The following is a 24,514-nucleotide window of genomic DNA, read 5'->3' as shown; positions in this document are numbered from 1 at the left end:
ATTTTAATGCTAGTTTCTGCATATGGTGCCAGTTTAGGGTGAGTCTGGAAAGACTTAGGCTAACATCATACCTTGGTGTTAATTTTAAATCCGTCTTTGAGCTTTTGCAGCAGTTGAGAACCATCATCAAAAAATAAAGAAGAAATACTTGAGATTGATTATGTTAGGCAAAAAGAAGGAAGGTTATGTACTGTGTTATAATACATCTGTTGTATTTGGCCTTTCTTTGCCACTTCCTGAGGGGAATTAAAAGCATCTTAGGGAGTGCAGTCTTCTGGCACATTTGGATCAATATGTTCTTCTCTGGCTTTATTTTGGGTTTGTGTTTTGGTTGGTTTTGTTTTGTTTTTGTTTTTTTACATGTAATGTTTAAACATAAAATTGCAATAGCCAGAATGTTAAAAAAAAAAAAAAAAGGAAATAAAAGACACAAAGTCCTGCAGAAAACCACACAAAAATAACCCTGCAACATATAATGCTTCTGTCTGCTGTTGTCTCAAATATGTTTAATCATGTCTTAATTCCCCGAAACAGTACAGAATCATCAGTCTGTAATTTTTGGTACTCTACATCAGTCTCTGCTCCTGGCTTCTGCAGTGTTCTTGTACCAGATCTCCCAGTGCTGAAAATGTGGCTCCTATAAAAATTGCTCACTACTGTCTCTCATGAGTGTCTTCTTGAATCTGCTTATCACCTGTCCACACAATGATTTAGGCTTCTTATAATCACATTTGATGGCTCTGCCTTTTCTGTTGGTGTGCTGTGTCCATCCAACTGCATGTAAGTGCCTGAAGGCAGCAAGTCAGCAGGGGGATTTGTCAAGAGCAGGTAATGTTGGACGAACCCATTTTCCTTTTGCAAGAGGGTAGCAGAATTTTTGTAGTAAGAGAGCAGTATATGCTGTGTCTTGTTTTGAATAAGTCTCTTTGGCCCTCTTACACATGGCATTCTTGTAAGCAGGTTAGAAATAAGATGAAACTGTTGTGAGCAGTTAGGAAACTTTGGAAATCCTTATAGTTATTGAAGGATAGTTATTGAAAGATTCACTGTCAGAAAGGAGGTGCTGCAGGACCTTGTGCAGGCTGGATGTAGCTCTGGGCAACCTGATCTAGTTGAAGATATCCCTGCTTATTGCAGGGGGGTTGGACTAGATGGTCTTTGAAGGTCCCTTCCAACCCAAACTATTTGATGATTCTGTGATCTAAAGCTGCTTAGTATTCTAGTTAACCTAAATGACTTGATGGGAGAATAGAACATATGGTCTGTAAAGCTACATATGATACTTGAATGCCTGCAAATGGATAGGGCTTTTTCAGAGCTGTGTCTAGGAATCATAGTGAGCGCAAGGTGAGTGAGAGTAGGTAATGTCATGTAATCAAAAAAAAATCATTATGTACTGTGGTTACGTCATCTGAGTGTACTATGTGTAAATATTCCACTTTACTCAGCAGTTGTAAGGCTTTATTTTAAGTCCTGTTATGGACACAGCACTTCAGCAAAAGTGTGGGTCAACTGAAGACAGTCCACAGGAGCAACAAGAGTAATGAGAGGTTCAGAAAACAGGTTATATGCTGAAGAGATTTCAAGAAGTTTACACTGCTTATTAACTTCAGCTTAAAACCCAAAAAGGCATGTGTTTTAAATACAGAAAAGGTTAGAAAAAGAAAGGGGAACACAATTTGTTCTCCAAATTCAAAATGTAACTCGGAGGAAGGACCTAAACTTCAGTGAGGGAGTTTTTGCATTGACATAAATGAAAAAAAAAACCCACTTGAATAATGGGGATGGCAGAGGGCTGAAACCAATCCCCCAGGGAAGCTGTGGATTTTCTGTGACTGGATGTCTTTAACAAGCAGCTATGTGGCTATATGAACTTCTGTAGGCAATGACATACACTGATTTTTGCCTTGAGGCTTTAAATTTCTTCCAGCCCTCTGATTCTGTGATTTTCTACCATTCTGCCAATAACACCAGCCTCCAGATAGCCCACATGATGCCTTTTAGCATAGTAAACTCCTTCCTCTTTTGCACTGTGCGTTCTGATCTGTAAGACTAGGTGATGTGGAAGGACTAAAGAGTAATACTGTGTTTGTCTGCAGTCAGTCATCCAAGAAAGGGATGTAGAGATGTAACCTTGAGGCATCTTGGCTACCTTTGAATAAAATAGCTGGGCGTCCCCAGGAACAGGTTAGCTGTGGCATCAGTAGTTTAGTACAGACTAATGTGCAGTGCTTCCTAGCAAGGCTGAGAGAGCCTCAGTAGGTAGGTTAAAGCCATCTCAGGTATCTCTATCTTATCCCGTGATCTGCGGTGTAAGCTTGCTCTCAATAAGTAATAAGGACAGAAAAACACAGGAAGAATAGTATTTCAGTTGTGTGCATGTTTGTGGTGTCCTCAGTTTCCCATCCTTTATGGCTGCCTGCTCATTCTCTGCCTCTCTTCCATCATTGCACATTTCTTAATGCAGACATTGATTTTGAGTGTGTTTTTTATTATAAATACTGTCATGAAATGTTTGCTGTGTAACCTGGTGGTAACTAAGACTGGACTCCCTGTTGGTACTTATTACCCAAAAGAGTTTTATCCCATTAAAGATTTAGGATTGGAGAACATATTTGTGGAATTTCCAGATTTCAATCAGAAAAAGATTCTTAGGCTTATAGAAAAACAATCTGACAAAAAAAAAGAAGAGGAGGTGAAAATCAACATTTTTAAGGAAAACATGCAGGTCACTGTTTAGTGTAGGATGAACTTAATTGTTTCCTTATCTTTACTTCACAATAGTTTTCTACTGAATTGAATATAACTAGATTTCTTTCTTTTTTTTTTTTTTTTTTCCTTACCATAGAGAAGTTATTTTCAGTGATTTGGGAAGTCATAAGCAAAATAAATTCCTAAATCTAGTTACTAGTTGACAGGTTGTAATTTATAGAATTTAATTTAAATGTCTATTTCTTGCCAGTTAACTTATATAGAGTTATCCAGTGTTAAGGCTTTAAATACAACAAAGAAAATGTGTATGGAGAATTGTTTTAGCCATGGAGCAACTTTTCCATCATATGCTTTTAATCAAGTCATAAAGAGACTAGAAATACAACGGTGCTGAAAGGAATATTGGCTATACCTACATAAACCCCCATTTCATCACTGTTGGATCTCTGTCCCTACCAAATTAGCCCTGCTGTCTGCACTGATCAGAGAGTGCATAGGATCATCTCCCCTTTGCCCCAAGGATACAGATCATATGGATTTGTATAACAGGATGCTAGGGTGTCAGGAAAGGGGTGCCAGTGCCACACTACACTTCCCTAATGCAAGGCAGATGAGCTCTGGGGAGCCTACACAGTCCCTTTTCAACAGCTTTGTGAGGTGCCTCACCATCAGGCTTCTTGCAGGAAGCCTTCAAAGCCAGTGCAGGTGTAATGGTTGTGGGCTGCCTGGCTCAGCACAAGCAGGATGCCAACAGCAAGCAAGCAACAACATGTACTATGGGTCTGTGTTTTTTTTAATTGCAGCCAGGCAGTGAACTGGATAACTTGGAGGAGATTCTGGATGACCTGCAGAACAGCCAGTTACCACAGCTTTTCCCAGATAGCCGCCCAGGTGCTCCAGCAGGCTCAGTCGACAAGCAAGCCATCATCAATGACCTCATGCAGCTCACCAGTGACAGCAGCCCTAGTGCGGCTGTGGCCACCCAGAAACCAGCAATGAGGATTTCACAGAGGAGTGAGTTCATCTTCCTCGCATGTGTCACCAATCTTGTGAAGCCCCAGAGCAGCGGTCGGAGTGCCCATGGGTTGCCTGGGGAGGAACCGGGCAGCTCCTGGTCCTGGTCTGGTCTTGTGTGATGGCATAGCGCCATCTGCGGTCATCCCATTTCATAACACACGGGGAGGGTATGTGTAATTCACACAGCAGCACCCTGGAAGCCCTCTGGGGAGTTTCAAGGGGTACCCTCAAACTAAATGAAATGTCCCCTGCTGTGGTTATAGGTAGTGCTGCTGTTGCAAGGACATTGGCATGGGGAACATGTGCATTTAGATGCCGGTCTCTCATTTCCAGCAACTCCCAGTAAAAGGGAGAAGAGAGGCTTTTCTAAGTGTGAAGGAGAGTCGTCTTCTAACCCCACAAGATTAATAGAAAGACATATGATTAAGAGGAATGTCCAAGTTTAATTTGAAAATGTGGCTTTTGAGTCACTTCAAACTGACAGTGTTTGTTAACTTTATGAATTAACTTACAAATCAGCATTGAAGTGTTGGTCTACCACCATAGAATAATGGCAAGCAAGCAAAACAGTAGTCTTATTAGCTATGAATGCTGAAGCATAAAAAGCTACTGCTTCATTTTTTTCTCCTGTTGGCTAGGATGGCAGCAGCTATTTACTTTCTTAAATGTACGCTGGTGTTTTTCTAATAAAATATAGGGCATAGATAATATGTTTAGCAATTCTGTTGATATTAAAATAACACCATGCCACTTTCGAATGAACTCAAATTATTACTTAGCAATGTTTAAATAAATATTAGTGTTACTATTAATAACAAATATTAATATTTAAATTCATATTTAAACTACTACAGATATTTAAATTATCGTTTGTTACCAGTGTTTCTGAGAGAGAGATGCTGTGATTTAATGTACTCATTTTTGTGAGTATGAGAGTTCTAACAGCAGCAGCACATAAGTCAAAAGGAAATCTCTGTACATCTGAAATATTTGGCATATTCTTTCTAAAGCAGTATCTGCTGGTTCCTTCCACTGTAGCCTTTTGGCTTTCCAGAGTTAAGCCAGCTTTAAATCTGCTTTCAAAGCTACTGGCAGTACAGTAATAGCATGATCGTAAATGAGAGTTGTCGTGGTATGGTTAGCAGCATCCTGTTTCCCATATAAATTAAAACACTAAAGCTTTTTTTCCCAAAGCTTAGTCTTGCATCTGTGCCTAATTCCCCTTGCGAACTTCTACCTTGTTTTCAGTAGAAGAACATACAGAAAGCAGGTGCACAGAAATCGTGAGTGGCTTTTCACATGCTCACAGAAAAAGAATGTAAAATGTCACATCAGACATAATTCCAAAAGAGGTTTAGGGATTTGTTTTTGTTTTTTTTTCTGAAGAAATAACCAGCTTTCATTTTATAGGTTTTACATAAAAAATGCTTAAAATATTGTCTGTTAATATATAGAAGTATTTTTACATGCCCCATCCTGACCAAGAGAAGACCAACACATCTTATCGACTGTGTTGTTTGTTTTTGTGCTGCATTTCCAGCTTTTCTTTTTGTAGGATCAGTGGGTGCTGGCAAAAGAATACCCATATGGTAATTTACTCATCTATGTGATGTTTTTTGAACTTCTGGGGCAAACTATTCTGAAACTGTCGCTGAAGCTCAGTTTTGGTTCAACCCTTAAACTTTATTATGCCCCTCAGCTTGGGAAAGTAATTTTTTGTCTCTAAGGTGTTTTTTTTTTTTGCTTGTTTCAACAGACATCCAAGACAAAATCTTAATTTCATTGTTAGGTGTATGTAATGTGATATATTTCCTATATATGCATATAAGCAAATTCTCCAGGCAGATAACTTACATTAAAAAAAATAAATAAATAAATACAGTGAGTTCTTGTAGTCTGGTTTTATAAAATAAGAAGAAAAGTCAGAGATGTTTGTAGCAAGATGTTTCTATACTTTTTAACAAGCTTAGTAAACCTCATCGAGGTTACAGATTTTGAAAGTATCAGAACTTTGATCTAAAATAAGAGAATTTCTTTTAACTTCCTTGTAATGTGGTTAATATGAAAAGGATGCTATTACAATCAGACACTCTCCTAGAAGAAGCTATCAGGAAGTATTGCAAATAATCATTTAACAAAAATTCTTAATTTACTTGTAGGTATCTTGTTGGTATGATTTGGAAATTGAATCATAGGTACAAGGTCAGGGTTTGAATCATGTTTGAGAACTAATTGTGCACATGGGGGTGCTTTCATACATTGTAACATTGCCCAAAGACCGCAGAGCGAGATGCTTGCCACTCATGGTCTGAAGCTCACTGTTGTGAGACACTGTGCAGTTTTCTTTGTAGAGGCTGATTTTAAGAGCACAAAACACTTAAAGAGAAGAAAATAGTTACATAAAGGTGACAGTACCAGAATATTATGGTGGCACAGCCCTAATTCCACACCACTTACTTGTGATTGCTGAATCACTAAAGTATTTATTTTTATTTTTAAAAAATGTAAAAACAAAAAAAAAAAAAGAGACGGAGATGTAGAAATAGGGTCACAGGATCCAGTACAGACTCAATCTGTCCTTAAATTTGATAACTTCTTCAGGGGCACAGCTTATGCTGGAAAACTTCAAAATAGAGATATTTCCTAACAATCTGCTGCAGGATGACATCTGCATGCAGTTACAGTCCTACTAGGTATGAGATTAACTGGCACTAGTATGCATATCACATAATGGTATATTTTGCTGTACTGGCTCTTCTGTCAGTTAAATTGCACCCTTTAAAGTTCTAAAAATCTATATTATATCTGTTTTAGTGTCAGGATGTTCCATTTTGAAATTTACATAAAAATGTCAAGGGATGTTTCTCAGACAGATATAGAGTGGGTAAATCATCCAGCATTAAATAGCTCAACCTAAGAGCTTCAAGTATGTTTGGGTTCTTTTTTTCTTTATCAAGTTTCCATTCTTGTAACTTTGCTTTTTTTCTTTGCTCCTCCTGTCTAGCTTTTAATAACCCACAAGCAGGGCAACTGGGCAGGTTATTACCAAACCAGAACTTACCACTTGACATCACACTGCAGAACCCAACAGGTGCAGGAACTTTCCCACCCATAAGAACGAGCAGCCCCTATTCAGTGATACCTCAGCCAGGACTGATGGGCAGGAATGAAGGGATGATAGGGAATCAAGGAACTTTAGGCAACAGCAGCACAGGTAAGATGACTTTCCTTTTTTTTTTTAATATACTTGAGTAACAGAATATAGCATGCTTAACTTAATGTCATATATTGGAGTTACGTAAGGTTATAAATTGGGGTTATTACAAGTGCAGGTTATTCTAAGTACTTTCCAAAAAGTCTGGGGAAAAATCATGGGCTGTTATGTACTGGCATATTATTTTGAATTTCTGTTTCTACATATTTTTGGTTCTGCTCTTTATGCGCTGCTTTCCACCTACCTGAAATCTTCTAGATGAAACAGCATATTGGCAATTATAGTTGGTTCTCATCAATGTTCCAGATTCATCTGAGGCTTACATAACTAAAAATCCAGTCTTTCTGTCTCAGAAAAGCAAATTAAAGAACCACTTGTCTCTAGAGGTAGTTCTTTGAAAACAAAATTATGTGCAATACAGTTGCCCTTATGATGTATATCTCCACAGGCCTTGGTTTTGTCCTGGGTTATCCTTTATTTATAAGCCTTAATTCCTATTTTAAATTAAAGAAATACTAATATTTCCACCATTTTTTGAAACGTAAACTTTTTGGGAACCATCAGATGTTACAGTGGTATTACCACTTGTCATGGAGTACGCCTGATCTGTGGTGCATTGATTTCTTCATGTTACCCTAATATTGTACAAAGGTACCACAGGGAATTTCACAAAAGAAGTCTGGCTGATTGACTTACTTCAACTAGTGCATAGTCTGAGTCTGTCCAAGTGTGCAACAACTGCAAAGAACTGAGTGAATAAATGGGTGTTTTAAGTCCTTTCAGATGTCTGTTCACTGTGAACATTTTATGTTTAGCTTGCATCAGTCTTAAAAAAGATGTGTTGCCAGACACTGAAATACCCTATTTAAGCAGTTTAGAGGTCAACTTGTAGTCTTTCAAGTGCCCTATTACTTTCATGTTTTGTATACATATTGGAGGATGTTATTCATCTATGTATACAAGTTAGAGTATTATCTGTGTTCCTGCCATTTGCTGTAGCACACCACATATTTCATCTGATAGAGTACATACACAAATGGAACAAACCTGAGGATGTAACACTGAAGCAAATTTTGTACAGGAGCTGAAAAAACGACCCTCTTCAGAGAGTTTTTTCTCCTTGATTATTTGTCACCAAATAATTGAACTGATGAGTAATAATTGTTGTGTGGCCTTTAGTATTCATTTAAGGATGTTGCAAAATGCAACTGAGGAGATCAGTAGTCCAATACGAAATCAGTGTTTTATCTGCTGTCTTGACTGTATAAAATTGAAATGTTTAAATGCTATGAATGTAAGTCTTTTTGACTTGCATTCATAGTTTTGGAGGGGGCTGTGTTAGGGTTTGGTTGGGGTTTTTTGGCTACTGTCAGAGTATAGTACTCTATATATTCCAAGTGTAAATAAACTGTATCAGCTGTTTACAGTAGATGTAGGAGGACTTCCCCTAAAATAACGGTAATGAACTTCAGCATCTATCGGAAAGTTCCTGTGAGTAATTTCACTGCACTGTATACTGGTTCGAGATTGTCTGGGTGAGCCTTGAAGCTAAGAAGTCTAGGTCCTGAATGAAAGGACTTACCAAAAGATGTTTGCAGAATGTGAATTTAAATTCAATCCTCCTAATTTGTAAGTGTGTGTAGCGATAACATGTTGTTACTCAATTCTTCATTCTCACTTAGCACTTGGAAACTAAAGCACTGACAGACACATCAGCAAACGTGATTCATTTCCTGAGGAAGGAAGTTAGGCTTATCCACACACCCTCAGCACCTGTTGCAGACTGCATGTGGGAACACTTACTCTGAACAGCGTTTCGGAAACGATAAAAGGATCTTCCTCTTGTAAAATGTATAATAATCTCCAGTCCCTTGACTTAAGCAGCATAAGGCATCATTCTATAGTGTTGCACATCTGGACAGGCAGTGGTGGTACAACTTGCTTTGAGTGAAACTGCTACATTTTTGTTGCTAAAAATGCAGCTCATCAGGCAGTGGTAATGCTACAGTACTATGCTGCAATGTTCTGAACCATGTGCCGGCACCCAAGTTTGTTTGGCTTTTGTGCAGGAATGATCAGTGGCAATGCCCCTCGGCCTGCCATGTCATCTGGAGACTGGGGAAGCCAGGCTTCTGCTGTGAGAGTGACCTGTGCACCCACAGCTGGTGCCATGAACAGGCCAGTGCAAGCAGGCATGATTCGCAACCCCACGGCCAGCATCCCCTTGAGACCCAGCAACCAGCCTGGCCCAAGGCAGATGCTTCCATCTCAGGTCATGAATATGGGTAAGTCAGGGCGCGTGTGGAGTTGGATTTTTTGGCATGCACTGGATTGTCAGAAGCAGAAAATAGAAAAAGGAAAAAAACTAAAATTATTCAGTTATAGATTTGATGAGAACTGTATTCCACAGAGAAAGTTTCCTGTGGAAGTGGGGATGAAGGTATGTAACACTGACTTTTAATACATATATTGGTATGAACAATTTCTGCTACTCTGTAGCTCCACAGTGGTGTGGCCAAAGAAAGAGGAAATCATAAAGCAAGTACACTATGATACTGACTTTATATGCTCTTTTTTTTCATGCTTATCTTACTAATTTTTGCATCTGTGGTGTTGTATCTGCTATTTTACTTCCAGAGCTCTCATGCTATTTTCTCAAATTTTAAGAGTTTTTCACAAAAATTCGTAATACTTTTAATAGTGATGTTACTGATGTCTTGGTGGTTTTGTATGCTTTTACTGTAACATAGATAATTGAATGGAAAGCCTTAACATGAAAGTAGATTCTTGTCACAAAAGTTATGTGGTTATTTTTCCTTGATTAGGGCCATCCGAATTAGAGATGAATATAGGAGGACCTCAGTATAGCCAACAGCAGGCACCTCCAAATCAGACTGCACCATGGCCAGACAGCATCTTGCCTATAGATCAGGCAACTTTTGGTAATCAGAACAGGTGAGTCTTAGTGTCACATCAAAACTTGGAAAGATTTCCCAGGCCTGTAATTTATATACCTTGGGGAAACAAAGTTCTATATACCATTTTAATGCCTGCAGTATTTTATGCTCAGAAAATGTATACATATTCCAGTAATATTTATAAATGCTCTCTTTGCCATGTAATGTGATGGAGGAGTTGGAAGTACTGTATCACACTGAAGTTTGGATATTTTTCAGTAGTAAAGGGGGCGAGCACTGAAAAGAAAATTTAAAGGAAGCAGTTGGAAAAAAGTGAAGAAAGGTTAACTTCTGACTAAATTTGCTTATTTTTCATTATGAAAGGATGTCCAAAACGACTATCTGTAAGTTTGTGTGTCATTTTCTCTGCTACTTTTCATGCTTTTCAAATGTTTCCTGGTGCTAATTCTCCCCTAGTTAGGGTGTCCATATGACAAAAGCCCTTTTTGCATAACTTAATCATCCACTTCAAAAGTGACGCCATAAAATAAAATACAGGGCCACATTTGATCAGCAAATAATAGGCAGAGAATTCTTCTAAATGCATATCTCTGCATTTCTCACTTTGCATTTCTCAGTATTTCCTTGTAGCTGAAGTTGGTGAAAAGAATTCCCATCGTGTTGCATCTGGAAGTAACCATATTTCGATCATTTACACCCAGAGATGACAAATTGCTCAGTGCTGCCATTTCCAGTTTTAGTAATGTCTGGGATTTGTATTTTTGTAATCTGATTATCGTTATGAGTATTAAGTTTGATAAAATTAAATTGTGAGTGAAAATAATTCTTTTAGAGAAATATTAAACATTATAATTGTGGTATATAAAAGAAATAGAGGAAAAAAACCAAAGTAATTGTCATTATGTAACATACAGAAATTTGGCTAATGTTTTAAACTTTTTCTTATTGCATGTACTCGTCCATTTACGATTCAAGGGAGGTTTTTTTGGCTAACCTCATCAATGATTTTTCCAGATCATAGATCCCATCTTATAAGACATCTTTAAAGTTTGACAACAATTTTATTCAAAGGATTTTTTTGTTGTTCTTCCCTTTTACTGATTTACTTTTCTATGATCCTGTGATTTACTGATTTATAAATCCATCTGTGAGATTTATAGAATCTGATAGATACATGAGATTGATTAATAACTTGTGACATTTTAAAGGTGCATCATATATATCCTTATTTTTATCTTTTACAGTCCAGGATGTAATTGAAAAGAATATGTTTTTGTTTTCTTCCCTGCCATCCTTTGCTTTTTTAAGTGTATAGCCTGTCGATGCAGCTTTTTCCTTCTGCTTAGCTTTAGCATAGAGATTAGACTTCCATGGCAACCATATATCTCATTATGGAAACTAAATACACAAACATGTTTCTTTGTTTTTCCAAACAGACTTGTAAAAAGGTTCACATATAGTGCTGTTTCCTCCCTCCATGTATAACAGCTTTTGTTGTCTCTCAGTAATTATCTGGGATGAGATACTTCCATGATATGCATATAGTAGCTGCTCTTGCTTGCAAAATGCTTTGCTCTTTATATTTTCTCTTGTAGTCTTGTGCATGAAGTAGGGCTTGTGTGAACTGCAAAGCAAAAATATGTCATTTGGCTGCAGATTTAGTTTGTTTCAGACTTAGTTTTTTTATCGGTAAGTTTTGTCCTTTAGGTTCAGGATAAACCTCTGTTCTGCCTTTGTAACTGAGAGTGTGCTTTGCATACAAATTCAGGGGTGAGGTAAGCAGGATTTATAGAGCCAACACACTTTGCTTGACAGTATCCAAATTCTTGCTGACACCCTTCTGAGGCACATAACCAAGTGCATAAACTGGTACCCAAGTGTGCAGTTCCATAAGATGGGTTGAGCTGATGCAGTGTTTTGCTGCAAACAAAAAGGGGAATGTCCTTTTCTCCCTGCTCCCTCATGCTTCTGGCTAGCTCTTCCAGATGTTTGGTTTGTGTAAGCTCAGTCCTTGGGACCTTTCTGTGATCTCTTTGCCCTGCTTAGTCTGATAGAAAATCGTTTAAGAAAAGTGTCAGGGGAAATAAATTCTTCTCCTTGTGATATTTAACCTAACATCTGAAATTTAAAGTTACAATTAGTTAAAAATTCTTTAATCTTCTGTGTTCAGTGACTATATACTGACTTTGTTCCTCTGCTGACCCTGCAATATGAAAAAGCCACTTGAGTGTACCTTTGGTGTGCTTGCTTATTTGTTGGCTACACTGTGCTTGTAGGGTCTTGACAGGCATTAACCATGGAATTTAGTTATTTCTTTGGGTAACATAACTTTCATCCAGAACAATTTGCTAAACAAAATTGACAGAGATTAAGACAATTTCTGTCTCCACTTGTTAGTTCAGTTTGAATACTAATCCTCTGGTACTATTTCATGGGTTTCAGCAGCTGTTTACCAATGCTGTGTTCATGTTTTCACAGGCAACCGTTTGGCAGCTCACCAGATGATCTCTTGTGTAATCATCCTTCATCAGAGTCACCAAGTGATGAGGGTGCTCTCCTGGATCAGCTTTACATGGCATTAAGGAATTTTGATGGTTTAGAAGAAATCGACAGGGCTCTAGGAATACCAGAACTAGTCAGCCAGGTATATTGGACATCTCATTGCATGTGTTAGGTTGTTGTGTTTAAACGATACATTGTCAAGACGGAGGTAAAATGCGTGTTGAAGAAGGGGAATAAAAAACTCTTCTTGCAAGCTAGTATAGTTACATATTTTGGTGGGACTCTGTCTAATGGCTTCATGTAACCTGAAAAGCTTCCTTCAGCCCCAGGTTTAGTCTTTGCCCTGCCACCCTCATCTAGCTTTCCTCCTGACTTATACTGAGCCACTAGGCTTCATGCGACTAACCTGACCAAAACCAAAAAACCTAACAGGTTTCTGCTTTTATGGTGGTCAGAGGAACAGCTGTGTGGGGGAAAGGCAAGACTGCAGTCAGCAGCAAGGTATAGGAAAGGTGAAAAACAAGGAATACGAAGACCTAGGAGCAGAGGAGCAAGATCAAGATCTTTGTGCAATGAGGGCAACCAGCTTTTGGATGAGCAAACCTGTAACATGTCATTTCACCCATAGTTTTTTCCCTTAGTTGATTAATATGAGTTAAGGGATGAATTTCACCTGAAGAAGCTTAAGCACTTAAAACTGAATTTCTTTTTAATAACGAACTTGCTTCCTAAACTTCTCAGCATGAAATTGTTCCATTCTTTTTCATCCTTTCTTTTCTCCTCACAGCTATTTTTGTTGGCTTCCAGTCGGTTCTTGTCCATTTCAGTTCTCAATGGTGCAAGAAAAATGTAGTAAAAAAGATTTTAGGGAAAAATTGGTTTTTTTATGTTTCTGGCATCAAAATTTTGTTTCCAAAACCATCTGTATATGTTTCTATAATGATTTAATATTCTCAGAGCCTAGAATACCCATTTCATTTCCTAGCACTCATCAGCACCCTGAGTGTAACTTCTGAACTAGTTCTGCATTTTAGTTATGAAATAGGACCAATGAAGTCCTGCCTTGAATATGAGAGAGCTGTCTCCAAGCCTATTTGGTACAACACAGAACTCAGTGAGGTGTTAAGATGGAGATACAATTCATTGAACTTCAATTGCAGTGTGAAACTTTCATGCAATATTACATAGCTTTTGAAAAATCACCACCAAAAAAAATCTGAGTACTGCTTTATTTCAAACTAAGAGGTAAATATATTTCTATTTATTTAGAATCTCAGTGGAAACAGTTAAAGAATTTTGCAAATAAGAGGACTGTCACATTTTAGAACATGTTTTTTAAAATAGCTATAAAACATTTTGTAGGAGCTTACAGTCTTTCTTTCATAAGAGTGCTGAAATTTAGAGTAACTTGATTTCCAAGGTCAGCATGGAATAAGCTATAAAATTATTCTGTCTAGAACAAATATTAGGGGAGTATCTAGAATGGAGTTTAGAATTGTGTTAGCCTTTTTATGCTAATGGATAATCAGTTTGTGCTAAAGTGCCCTGAAAGAATTAGGCATTCTGTTAACATTTATCTTCTGTAATAGTTTCAGGCATATTTATTTGAATCATTATTTCGTTTAAAGATACTGATAAAAATTTACTTGTTCATTTGTAATGTCTTTGAATTTATCTCGGAATCAGTGACAGAAATATGCTGCTATCATTTCATTTACAGATTTTGATATAGCATTTCTCATTTCAGGTTTTCATTTGTTAGCAGAATGATACAAAGGCTATGTTAAGAACATGACAAAGATTATAGGTCTTTGTTAAAAAACATAAAGGGAAAATAAAAGGAGAGAAGGAATTTGTCCCTATGAATACGTTTTGGTGCTCAAAAATACAGTGCTGTTTATTTGTAAGTTTTATATTTACGTAAAGATAACTTATGTCATTTTCTGCTTCAAAACATTCACATCCTAGAAGGTTGGTTTTGCAGGGTGGCTGTATTAGTCTCGTAAAATCTTATGAAAAGCCTTATCCCACCAACTATTTCTGTTGTTCACGTATTTCTGCAGAGCCAAGCTGTTGACCCCGAGACCTTCTCCAGCCAGGAGTCAAGCATGCTGATGGAGCAGAAGGCTCCGGTGTTCTCCCAGCAGTACGCGGCGCAGGCGCAGATAGCGCAGGGCAGCTATGCGCCCATGCAGGACCCGAGCTTCCACGCCATGGGGCAGCGCCCGGGGTATGCAGCCCTGCGCATGCAGCCCCGGCCCGGCCTGCGGCCCGCCAGCATCGTGCAGAACCAGCCAAACCAGCTGCGGCTCCAGCTGCAGCACAGGCTCCAGGCACAGCAGGTACAGCCTCTTCCATGCCTGGTTCCATGCCAGCACAGGCGCCTCCTCTGAGTGGCACCTACTGTCAGCTTGCCTACAGATAGAGCAGGTCTTAAGTTCTTACCCTGTTTAGTTACAGCCTAATTCCACCTCTGAACACTAGCCATCATGTGTTGTGCTGAGGTGGTACCTTGCACATTCTTTTTTTTTTGCATCTGTTATTTTTTCTATAATACGGTGCAAAAATGTGCCTTAGTAGTTAAGCCTAGTCTCACTAATTCTTTGAGCAAGTCTACAGTGGTGCTTTTTGTTATACAACTCTTTCTGTTTGTTATATCTTGGCTCTTCCAGCAATCTAAATGCTTTTATTGCTGCCCATTACCTACATCCTTTCTTTTTCACTTGGCCTTGATCTACTTTTGAGGATCATTTTAAGTTGTTGTTGTTTCATTTTTATATAAATAGGTTTATAGTGCTGTAAATAAGCTATCAGTGCTTTTCTAGTGGAGGAAGAAAGATCATTTCTACTTTAAAACATCAGGATAAGGTCTAATTCAAAGTAAACCTCAATAGTCCAGTCCAAACTCAAAAAGAACAGGAACTGTAAAAGTAACATGTTTGGTAAACAGCTTAGTGCCCATGTTGTTACTTGTATAGTGTATTGTCTCCTTAAGAAACAGGATTCTATGAATAACAATAGGACTTGAGTAGGAAAACTGCACCCAGCTTAAATATGTAAAACTAAGTACTCAAACCAGCTGATGGAAAAGTAAATGCATATACCTCTGTATATAAAATTTCCCCTTTCTTGTTGTCCTTCTAAAAACTTTTGGGGTTTGGTGTTGGGTTGTTTTCTTCCTTTAGAATCGGCAGCCACTGATAAATCAGATCAGCAGTGTCTCCAATATGAATCTGTCTTTGAGACCTGGAGTGCCAGCACAGGTAAAAGAAATAGCACTTACAAAAAATATTTTGTTTTCTTCTCCCCCCCCCCCCGTTAAATACAGTAATAATGTTATGTACTAAATCCATGACAACCAATTCTAAAGCTTTAATACAAATAATGGAGACTGTATGATAAGAAGTATTTTACTCTTTTATTTCCAAGAATCTTTCCTATATTTGCATGGGGTGGCTAGTTATTTACTAGAGATATAACTGCATTTTTAACCAAACTTCTCATTTCCTAAAGATGTGGGTTTTTTAAATGAGCTATTAAATTTGCAATTACAAATCACTGCAACATTAAACACTGGTATTTTTTCACTTCTTGACTCTTGCACTGTTGGAAGTCTTTCCCAGGAGAAGGATTAATAGGATTATTTTCTCCCATTCTATATTATTGTTACTTGCGTGGTGGGGGTAAAAAGAGCTGGAATCTTCCAGACTGCTCTAGTGGAGATGCCTCCACTGGTCAGCTGGCCTTAGGACGGGTTATTGATGGGTGTTGGTGGTTCTCCCTCCAGGGCCCTATCAACGCACAGATGCTGGCGCAGAGGCAGCGGGAGATCCTGAGCCAGCACTTGCGGCAGCGGCAGATGCAGCAGCAGCAGGTGCAGCAGCAGCGGACGCTGATGATGCGAGGGCAGGGCTTGAGCATGACCCCCAGCATGGTGGCCGCCGGTGGCATACCAGCAACCATGAGCAATCCACGGATCCCGCAAGCAAACACACAGCAGTTTCCTTTTCCTCCAAACTACGGTACTGGTTCCACCCCCCAAGGGCATGTCAGCAGTCCTTGCTCCTCCATGTCCTACCCTGCGCTGGGTCCAAGCTACACTCACACATTCTCTTGCCTGGCTCCCTGAGAATGATGGGAAACATGGAGGGTTGGACTTCTTGGGATGCAGTGTAGTGCCTTTCCACTTTTCCTAGCTCTAGTACCACGTATTCTCCAAGCACCACTTTTTTGAGCAATAGCAGAAGTGTGATGTGTGTGTTTATAGTTATATGCAGATAAAAGTGTGTATGCACACATCAACACACGTGTATGTGTTGGCTTGGAGGACTCTGAATTTAGACTAAATTAAACCAGTTTATATGATAAAAGTGCAAATGAAGATAAAGATACCAATTATTGTTAGCCAGAAGCATAAAGTGACCGGAAGCAAAGCTGTACCTAATCTTTTTAATTTTTATAATGAGATATTGCTTAAATATCAGATTCTTCCCCAAGAAATATAATTCTTCATGTGTACATTATAATGTAAAATTAACAACTATTGAATTTCAATATTAAAAATTCTATTTCAGATAAAGCATTCTTTTTCATGCCCCTATACCTGTGTGTAATACAGTAGTAAATACCATTTTGTTTGTATGTTTTACAAAGCTGCACACCACTTTGTTCTGGGGATGCATGTGGCATTTACCTCCACACAGTTACTGTTATACAGCTTCTTTATTTATAAGTATTGTGTAAGCTATATTACAGTTAAATAATATGTTATGTGCAGGTTCTGCTATTATAGCAAATCATGTCTATCCAGTTCTAAATTTGCTATCTACTCTCACTGTTCTTTTATCCTTTACACCAGTTTCTAAATCATAATAGTGCTTTCCCTCCATGTATTTGTAGTTACTTTATGAAAATGAATTATGTTATCATTTTATGATATAGACAGAGATACAGGGACGTTAACTCACACAGACAGTGAATATAAGGATAGCCTTCATACCACCTGATTCTTACTCCAGCATTGAGTAACTTGTTTCTCTTGAGCATGTTTTTGTGATGAACTTAAAACAGACTAAACTAAAGTTGCCAGTGTTTTTCTTTTGGTCTGTAGAGGGGACAGACCACTTGTGTGATTGATTAGAGCACACAGGTAGACAACATACTTATGCAAAATTATATTTTTAAGGTTATACATACAGTATTAGTTGATTATGTCTTGCTTGTAATCTAGATGCAAGATTAAGACAGGAGGTTGTAGGTTCCAGATGACATAAATAGGACTGTGTAAAGACCTGTCTGCAGTTATGAGCTCTTGGCTTCTTTTACCTTTGAACGTACAGTGGCTAAATTTTTCATTGTATTTTTTCAGGTATTAGTCAGCAGCCTGATCCGGGCTTCACAGGGGCCACCACTCCTCAGAGTCCACTGATGTCCCCAAGACTGGCTCATACTCAAAGCCCCATGATTCAGCAGTCTCAGGCTAATCCTGCCTATCAGTCCTCTACGGAGATGAACGGGTGGGCACAAGGGAATATGGGTGGAAACAGGTAAATCTAGTCCAAATCCTATGTTTTATGCAATTGTTTGCTTGGTTGGTTGGTTGGTTTTAACTGGCTATACTAAAAAAAGATTTCTTTTCAATTTGGCTTGACGAATTGGTTTAAATTCTGTCTTCGTACAAGGCAAAGTGAGTGCATACCTAAAAGACCTCCATCCACACAATGCATTGCTTTGTCTGTGATAACTGGCAAAACACTGTGTCCTTGAGAAGCACCTGTGCTGCACAGTGAACTCCAGTCCCTAACTTTTGTGTGGATACAATTCTTCTGCAAATGAGTTTCATGTTATGCTCCCACACTGCTTTCCACATGGCTGGATCAGCTGAGCCAGAGCCTATACATTCCCTACTGCTCCAGATTTGGGGTAATTAGATTATCACCTCCCACTTTAAGTGCTGGAGTGCAACCAGGTTCAGTCCATTAGTGCTTGCACATACTGGGGGGGTCAGCATATAACTGTCATTCTCTGAGAGCATCATAGCATGACTGACGCATGCAGTCACCTTTTCAGTTGAGGCCCATGCCCCAGTTGGTATAGCTCTAATTATCACACTGTCCACATTAAATGGGTTGGATGTTGAACACTATCAGTAGGCAGCAACAAGGTTACAGATGGCAATGATCTGCACTTTTCAGTGGAAGACAGGAGGAGCTATCAGGTTGGTGTACAGCCTCTATCACTTGACACTGAGGTGCATACAGTTGTCTCTAGCATAGTGCTTTTGTCATCCTGAAGTTCTCAGGCTGCTGTTACTATCCCAGCCTAGCAACAAATATTTTTCCTGCTGGTTGAGAAAGATTTAATAAACCCAAAGTACCAGTGCTTCAGTGATGAGGCTGATCCAAATGAAGTTCCCCTTAAAGCATCTGATTTATCTCTTATCATCATCCTTGTCCATGCCTCTTCCTCATTGTCTTCCTGAAGCACCTGCAGGAGGCATAGCTCCCACTGTCATGGCTTCTGCTGAAGTGGCAGCAGGGGCAGCTTGGTAAGACTAAAGGCTGTCTTGCTGAACTGCAGCTCTACTGTGGAGACATGTCAGATGAGTTTACACAAGCCACTGAGTATTCACAATGATCTATAGTGTACTGTTTCAGCCATCCAGATAACAACTTAAAAATGGGGTTAGGTGGCCTGAAATGACATGGAATTGGAAGGAAGAGAATGGTGGGATTCTCCAATTTTGGTCCTGTGCCCAGAATGCCACTGCACTCCACCAAGTCTCAGTGCACAGCAATAACCTAATGGACTACCCAAGTGCAAGGCTGAGTGTTAACCGTGAAAGATTTCCTGAGCTGTGGAAGAAGTGCTTCACAGGGAAGTAAAAGTCAGACATTGATACAGAGGTGGTTACTGCATGCCATCTGACACACATCCCTTCCACAATATTTCAGTCTAATGCAGATCCTCTAAGCTGATAAATTGTCAGTAATAATTCCTTCACTGACTGTTGAACTATGCTTAAAGAGTAGAAAAAAATGATATATAAACAGTGAAGATTGTTTTAGGAAATGTAACAATCTCTCACGTGGCTTCTGACATAATGAGAAGGAAGATACTATCCAGAAAGCACTTGACTTTGAATAAAACCTGGGATGAGTTCTTCCACAGTTACTCCTCCTTAAGTTGTTCTGAAGTGGCCTTAAAGTAACACAGAAGGTAATTAACTTAGACTTTATGTTGTTTCTTACAGTGTCACATTTTCAAAACTTGATGCTAAGACTTTGTAATTAGATTTCTGCACAATTGCATGTCTCTATTTGTGAGCCCACTTCCCATAATTGTATGTACAAATCTGATATTCGTATGTGCAAACACCTCTTTTGCAAAAAGACAGTTATTAGGCCAAGTCCAATTTCAGCTCAACAGTCCTGTGCTGTGCTGACACTGAGGGGAAAAAAAGGTGGTTCCTTTCTCTCCAAAAATTGCATATTTAGAATATTCCCAAATGTATTTAGAATACATACACAGCCCATTTAGACAGTTAATTGGCTGTTATTGCACATGCATAACAGATTTGTACTCTGCCATAGTTTCACACACAAAGGCATGCATTTTTGTGCACAGACATGGAACCTTAAATTTTGAAAGTCTAGTAGACATTAATGTAGCCAAAGCTGAGTTTTTCCTTTGAAGTTGAAATAAATGACAGTATATATCAATTCTAGCTTAAGATATATTAAAAAGAAAATAATTTCTTAGTGGCTTCAGCATTCTAAGTCTGACACACTGCTTTTTCCATTCCTTGCTGTAGCATGTTTTCACAACAGTCCCCACCACATTTTGGGCAGCAAGCAAGCACCAGCATGTACAACAATAACATGAACATCAGTGTATCCATGGCAACCAACACAAGTGGTATGAACAACATGAACCAGATGACAGGGCAGATCAGCATGACCTCAGCGACCTCTGTGCCTACATCAGGGTTGTCCTCCATGGGTCCTGAGCAGGTGAGAATTTAAGGATGTGAGATGACAGCCAGAGGATTTGCTTTGACTTTGACAGTTTTTCAGGTCTGCTGTGTTGGGCTGTAACTGCTGTAAGCCATTACATTTCTTACACTAGTTTTCTTGAGAAATGATGCTGATAAAAAGGCTTTGGTTTTAGCTCTGCACTCAGATAACCAACATGACCAAGGAGATAGAGAGCACTTTTACATCTAAATCTCCCATTTTGACCTAGCACCACTGTAGATAGCACATGTAGTTGCTCCTGGACTTCCATGGGAAGTGTGTGCTCATCTAGTTCCTGTCCTTAGTAGGTAAGTTTCCATAGCGCAGCTGTAGGTCACCAGTGGCCTTGCTAATTTTCTCAGCAGTAGAGGCTAGGACTGAACGGCAAGCAGCTGTTTCCCAGAGGTAAGAGTGAATGATCCTCCCAGTGTGTGAAAGATGCTTCTATAGCCGCTGTGTGTGTAGTACCAGAAAACAGTCAACTTCAAGAACTATCAAGCTGGCAGGAGGACAAGATCCACACTTATTGTAATGTGGTGCATATAGAATAGGTTGTTGAATCAATAGGTAAGTAACCTGTTCTTTCCTGCTGAGAGGTTTACATACTCTGTTTTGTTTGAGATTGATGCTTAGGGTATCGGAAATAAGGAAGATAGCATTTCAATTTGTTGACCTGCAGTTAAACTCACACAGTGCATTAATGAGCGTATGACAAACAAGTCCTCTTAATCAACAGGTTCATGTTTGTTTCAGAGCTGAATCCCCATTTGTTCAAAACAAGCTTGAAATTATGGGCTTCTCTTAGACATGTTGGTAGGAAAGTACCTCTTGTGTCTTCAGGCAGCCTCTGCTGCTACAGTGGACAATACTGTAAACCTTTTTTCTGAGACCATAACATTCCAGCTTAAAGCTGATTATATTATTAGCTTGTTAATGTGTGTCCTTTTTCTAGCCTAAATTAGATAATAGTATTTACTCTTCCAATACTGTCCTTTAGCTTAAATAGTTCTTTTCTCTTCTTGTATTTTAAAAAGAGCCATTCAATGAAAATGACTTTGTCGTGGTTTGAGATTGTTGGATTGTTTTGTTTTGGGTTTCTTGAAGTTTTTCTTGTAAGTTAAACAAGCCAGTGTTTCAGTCTCTTCCTGTAGGCTTCAAATTCCCTTTCCTTTTCTGCACCTGTTGCAGTCTGAATCAGTATTTCCTAAGTGCAGAGCCATGTGCGTAACACTAGTTCTTCCCCATTTCTCTTGGAATACCCCAGACAGATATAGCCCCAGATCACATTTGTCCTTTACAGCTGCCGCATACTGGTGACCTGAAGTAATTTTGATACTCCCAGATCTGTCACCTTCTCCAATATTCCCAGTTGCTAAGCCCAATTATAGCCGACTTTATTATTATTATTATTATTATTCTCAAGTGCATACTATTGCACACATTTAATGTAGTAAAACAGTAGAAAAAACAAAAAAGAAAAGAGTGGCGATTTGAAGGTAACAACCCAGTCTGACTTCTCAGCATGCTCATACATAATTTTCCCCACGAACCCAAATTGAAAAACATACATTATAGAAAGAGATCTGGTTTTATTTCAAAGTTGTCCATGCAGACTACTGTTTCCACTGGCACAGTTGTCGCACTGCTTTTCCTTCCTGTTAGGTACAAGATCTTGTTTCAAGACAGCATTTATCTAACTTCCAGTAAGTGAGTAGTCTGAGGTTCTTCATCCAACTCAACATGTGTCTTTCAGGCTGTCTGTCCCTTTTGTAGATCTACTTTAAACTCCACTTTGTAACCTCTTCTAGGAGTATGAATAGAGTAACCAGAGACAGTGATTTAACTGTGAGTGCTGTGTACAGTCAAGTTCTGCTTGTAATTTCTATTTCAATATATGGGTTGCCTTGGCTCTGTTGGTGACAAAGTCGCACTGGGGAGCACATACTGAAACCCTTATAATGATCCCTAAATCCTCAGCACATTCGACATAGATGAAACATGCATTCTTTGTTCCCAAATGTATTGCCTTCCTTTTGTCTACATCAAATTGAATTTCTCTAGATTGTGTCTGTTTAACCAAAGCGCTCTGGCTCGTTCTATATCAGTAACCTGTTCTCTTCCTGATTTACCACCACAGCACTGTGTCATCTGCAAACTCTGCAAGCAAATGTTTCATGCTCCCTCTGGGTCAGAGGTGGCCAACTGACAGCTGAGGGGCCATTTCTGGGCCACAAGACAATACTTTTTAGTCCTTAGAATGTTTGCTGTGCTGCTTTACATTCTCCTTTCTGAGAGACCTGAGTAAAAAGAATGTATATTTAAATATTAAATTGATAATATTTTTCTGTTTTCAGGGCACAATTTGGCACATTTACTTAACAATTAACTTAGGCTGTGCCAAACTTTTTCTTGTAAGATGATTTTCAAAATGACTACATTTTCTTTAATTCTGCTGACTGTTGCCATTTCATTCATTCTCTAGGGTTTTTTTTTACACTGTCACCTACACTTTTAGTTACTTATTCAATGCCAATTTTTGTTCCATAATACATAATTTTAACTTCACATGCTTATCTCTTTCTAACCACAGTGAGTAATAGTTGTACACAAAAAATGTGTACTAGCTTTTGAAAACAATTTAGCACTTCACAAGTTATTGGGTGGTTTTGGAAGTCATATGTATTACCTGTTAGTAAAAAGCTTTGCCTAGGTTTATTTACCCAGAAGTAGGTATATTACTTTTAGTACCAAACAGGTTGGTTTGGCTTTGTCTCCTGTCTCTTTGTGGCACTATACTGCATCACACAGACATAACCAAAGTTCAGAAATACTAAGTTTGTTGTTTATCTGCTCATACTTGTGTATCTCCAACATACCTTGTTTACTACATAGGCTCTCAGCATCACCAAGTAAAAAAATTAAGTTTATGCCCAAAATTGACTTGCTATTTATGATGCTAACAGATTCTTTTATGTGCTACAGGGATCAGACCTTGTCTCATTATCATCTTCTTCCCTAACAAAAGTTCTTCAGGCTGCTCTTACTAGTGTGTCTTCTAGGAAGCTGTTACCAGGAACCCTGTCAGGTCTGCAGGTCCCCTCTTTCCAAAACAGCTTCTCCAGGCATTGAGGAAGTTTAAACCTTCCTGGTGTTACACCGTTCACACAACTTACTGTTTCCGTATCCTCATTTTCTTGTTTGCACAAGGGACTGTTGCCATGTTTGTTCCTGTTGTTTATTTTGCATCATGGATCTGTGTTGTTTACTGAACTATCGGAGAAAAAGGTTGAAACCCATGCAAGAGGGGTTCAGTATATGAAATAAACCCCTCTCTAGATGCCCACTCTGAGCAGATGTTTATTACTTTGCACAGAGTAGTACTTCCCAGGCATCTACAAAGAGTCAGTTTGAAACAGTATTTTGATTTTGTTCAGCATGGATGAGAGGAGCCCTGGAGTGGTAGCAAACTTTTCTTCTTAGACACCTTGTATATACTTTTGCTTTATTATGAGGAAAGTGTATTGATGTGTTAATCACACAGGAATTGCAAAACATCTATTGTTTTGTTTTAGTCAGATTTCATATCTGATAACACCACTTGACTTGTCTTCAGAAAATGATAAAACCCCTTCCATTTCTCTGTCTTTTTCCATACTTTTCTAATTGCATTGTTATTGCAGTCAGAACAGTTAATGTGTGAATGTGGGTCTTTTGTTTCAAGGGGTTCTGAGGTAAATGTAATAAAACAGTAATTTTTATTATTTTTTTTTATCTGATACCGTGCCAGTCAGGATTATTGCATTGTTACTGGTAAAGAGATCCTGTGATAGGAACTTCACTGATGCCTTTGTTGCTTTTGTGGCATGCATCCTGGAACCATCTTCTTTACCCATACCTGTCCTAGCTGCCACAATGCAAATCATGCAGTCATCTTTTTGTTCCAAAACTGCTGATGACTCAGTATGCAGTCTTTTTATTTATGCTTTTTATTTTTTATCTTCCTTTGTCTACTGTGCAAATGGAAAAGGTATTTGTGCCTGTGCATTCTGATGAATGCTGAATAATAGCAGAAAACACTTTCCAAACATGGATTCTGTTGCTTTGTCAAATGTGTGTAACAGAGCTGCAAAGCTGTC

At 38.7% G+C, this 24,514-nt stretch overlaps 1 protein-coding gene across 11 annotated transcripts in view; it reads left to right on the top strand.

The window, feature by feature from the left end:
- The window catches only part of NCOA2 (nuclear receptor coactivator 2), a 198,085-nt gene that overhangs the window by 163,698 nt on the left and 9,873 nt on the right, over nt 1-24,514 (top strand). For all 11 annotated transcript variants that reach the window (XM_061342862.1, XM_061342860.1, XM_061342857.1 and 8 more), the window contains 10 exons: nt 3,516-3,726; nt 6,734-6,943; nt 9,013-9,228; nt 9,769-9,898; nt 12,340-12,505; nt 14,427-14,705; nt 15,549-15,626; nt 16,151-16,385; nt 17,732-17,909; nt 20,177-20,375. In XM_061342862.1, coding sequence (XP_061198846.1) covers nt 3,516-3,726; nt 6,734-6,943; nt 9,013-9,228; nt 9,769-9,898; nt 12,340-12,505; nt 14,427-14,705; nt 15,549-15,626; nt 16,151-16,385; nt 17,732-17,909; nt 20,177-20,375 — 1,902 coding nt within the window. The remainder of the gene's footprint in view (nt 1-3,515; nt 3,727-6,733; nt 6,944-9,012; nt 9,229-9,768; nt 9,899-12,339; nt 12,506-14,426; nt 14,706-15,548; nt 15,627-16,150; nt 16,386-17,731; nt 17,910-20,176; nt 20,376-24,514) is intronic.

The sequence above is a fragment of the Neopsephotus bourkii genome, unplaced genomic scaffold (genome assembly GCF_033783945.1).
Source record: "Neopsephotus bourkii isolate Nb327-2 ecotype Australia unplaced genomic scaffold, CSIRO-AGI_Nbou_v1 NB_1820, whole genome shotgun sequence".
Taxonomy (NCBI): Eukaryota; Metazoa; Chordata; class Aves; order Psittaciformes; family Psittacidae; genus Neopsephotus; species Neopsephotus bourkii.
This window is presented reverse-complemented; position numbering and strand designations above follow the sequence as displayed.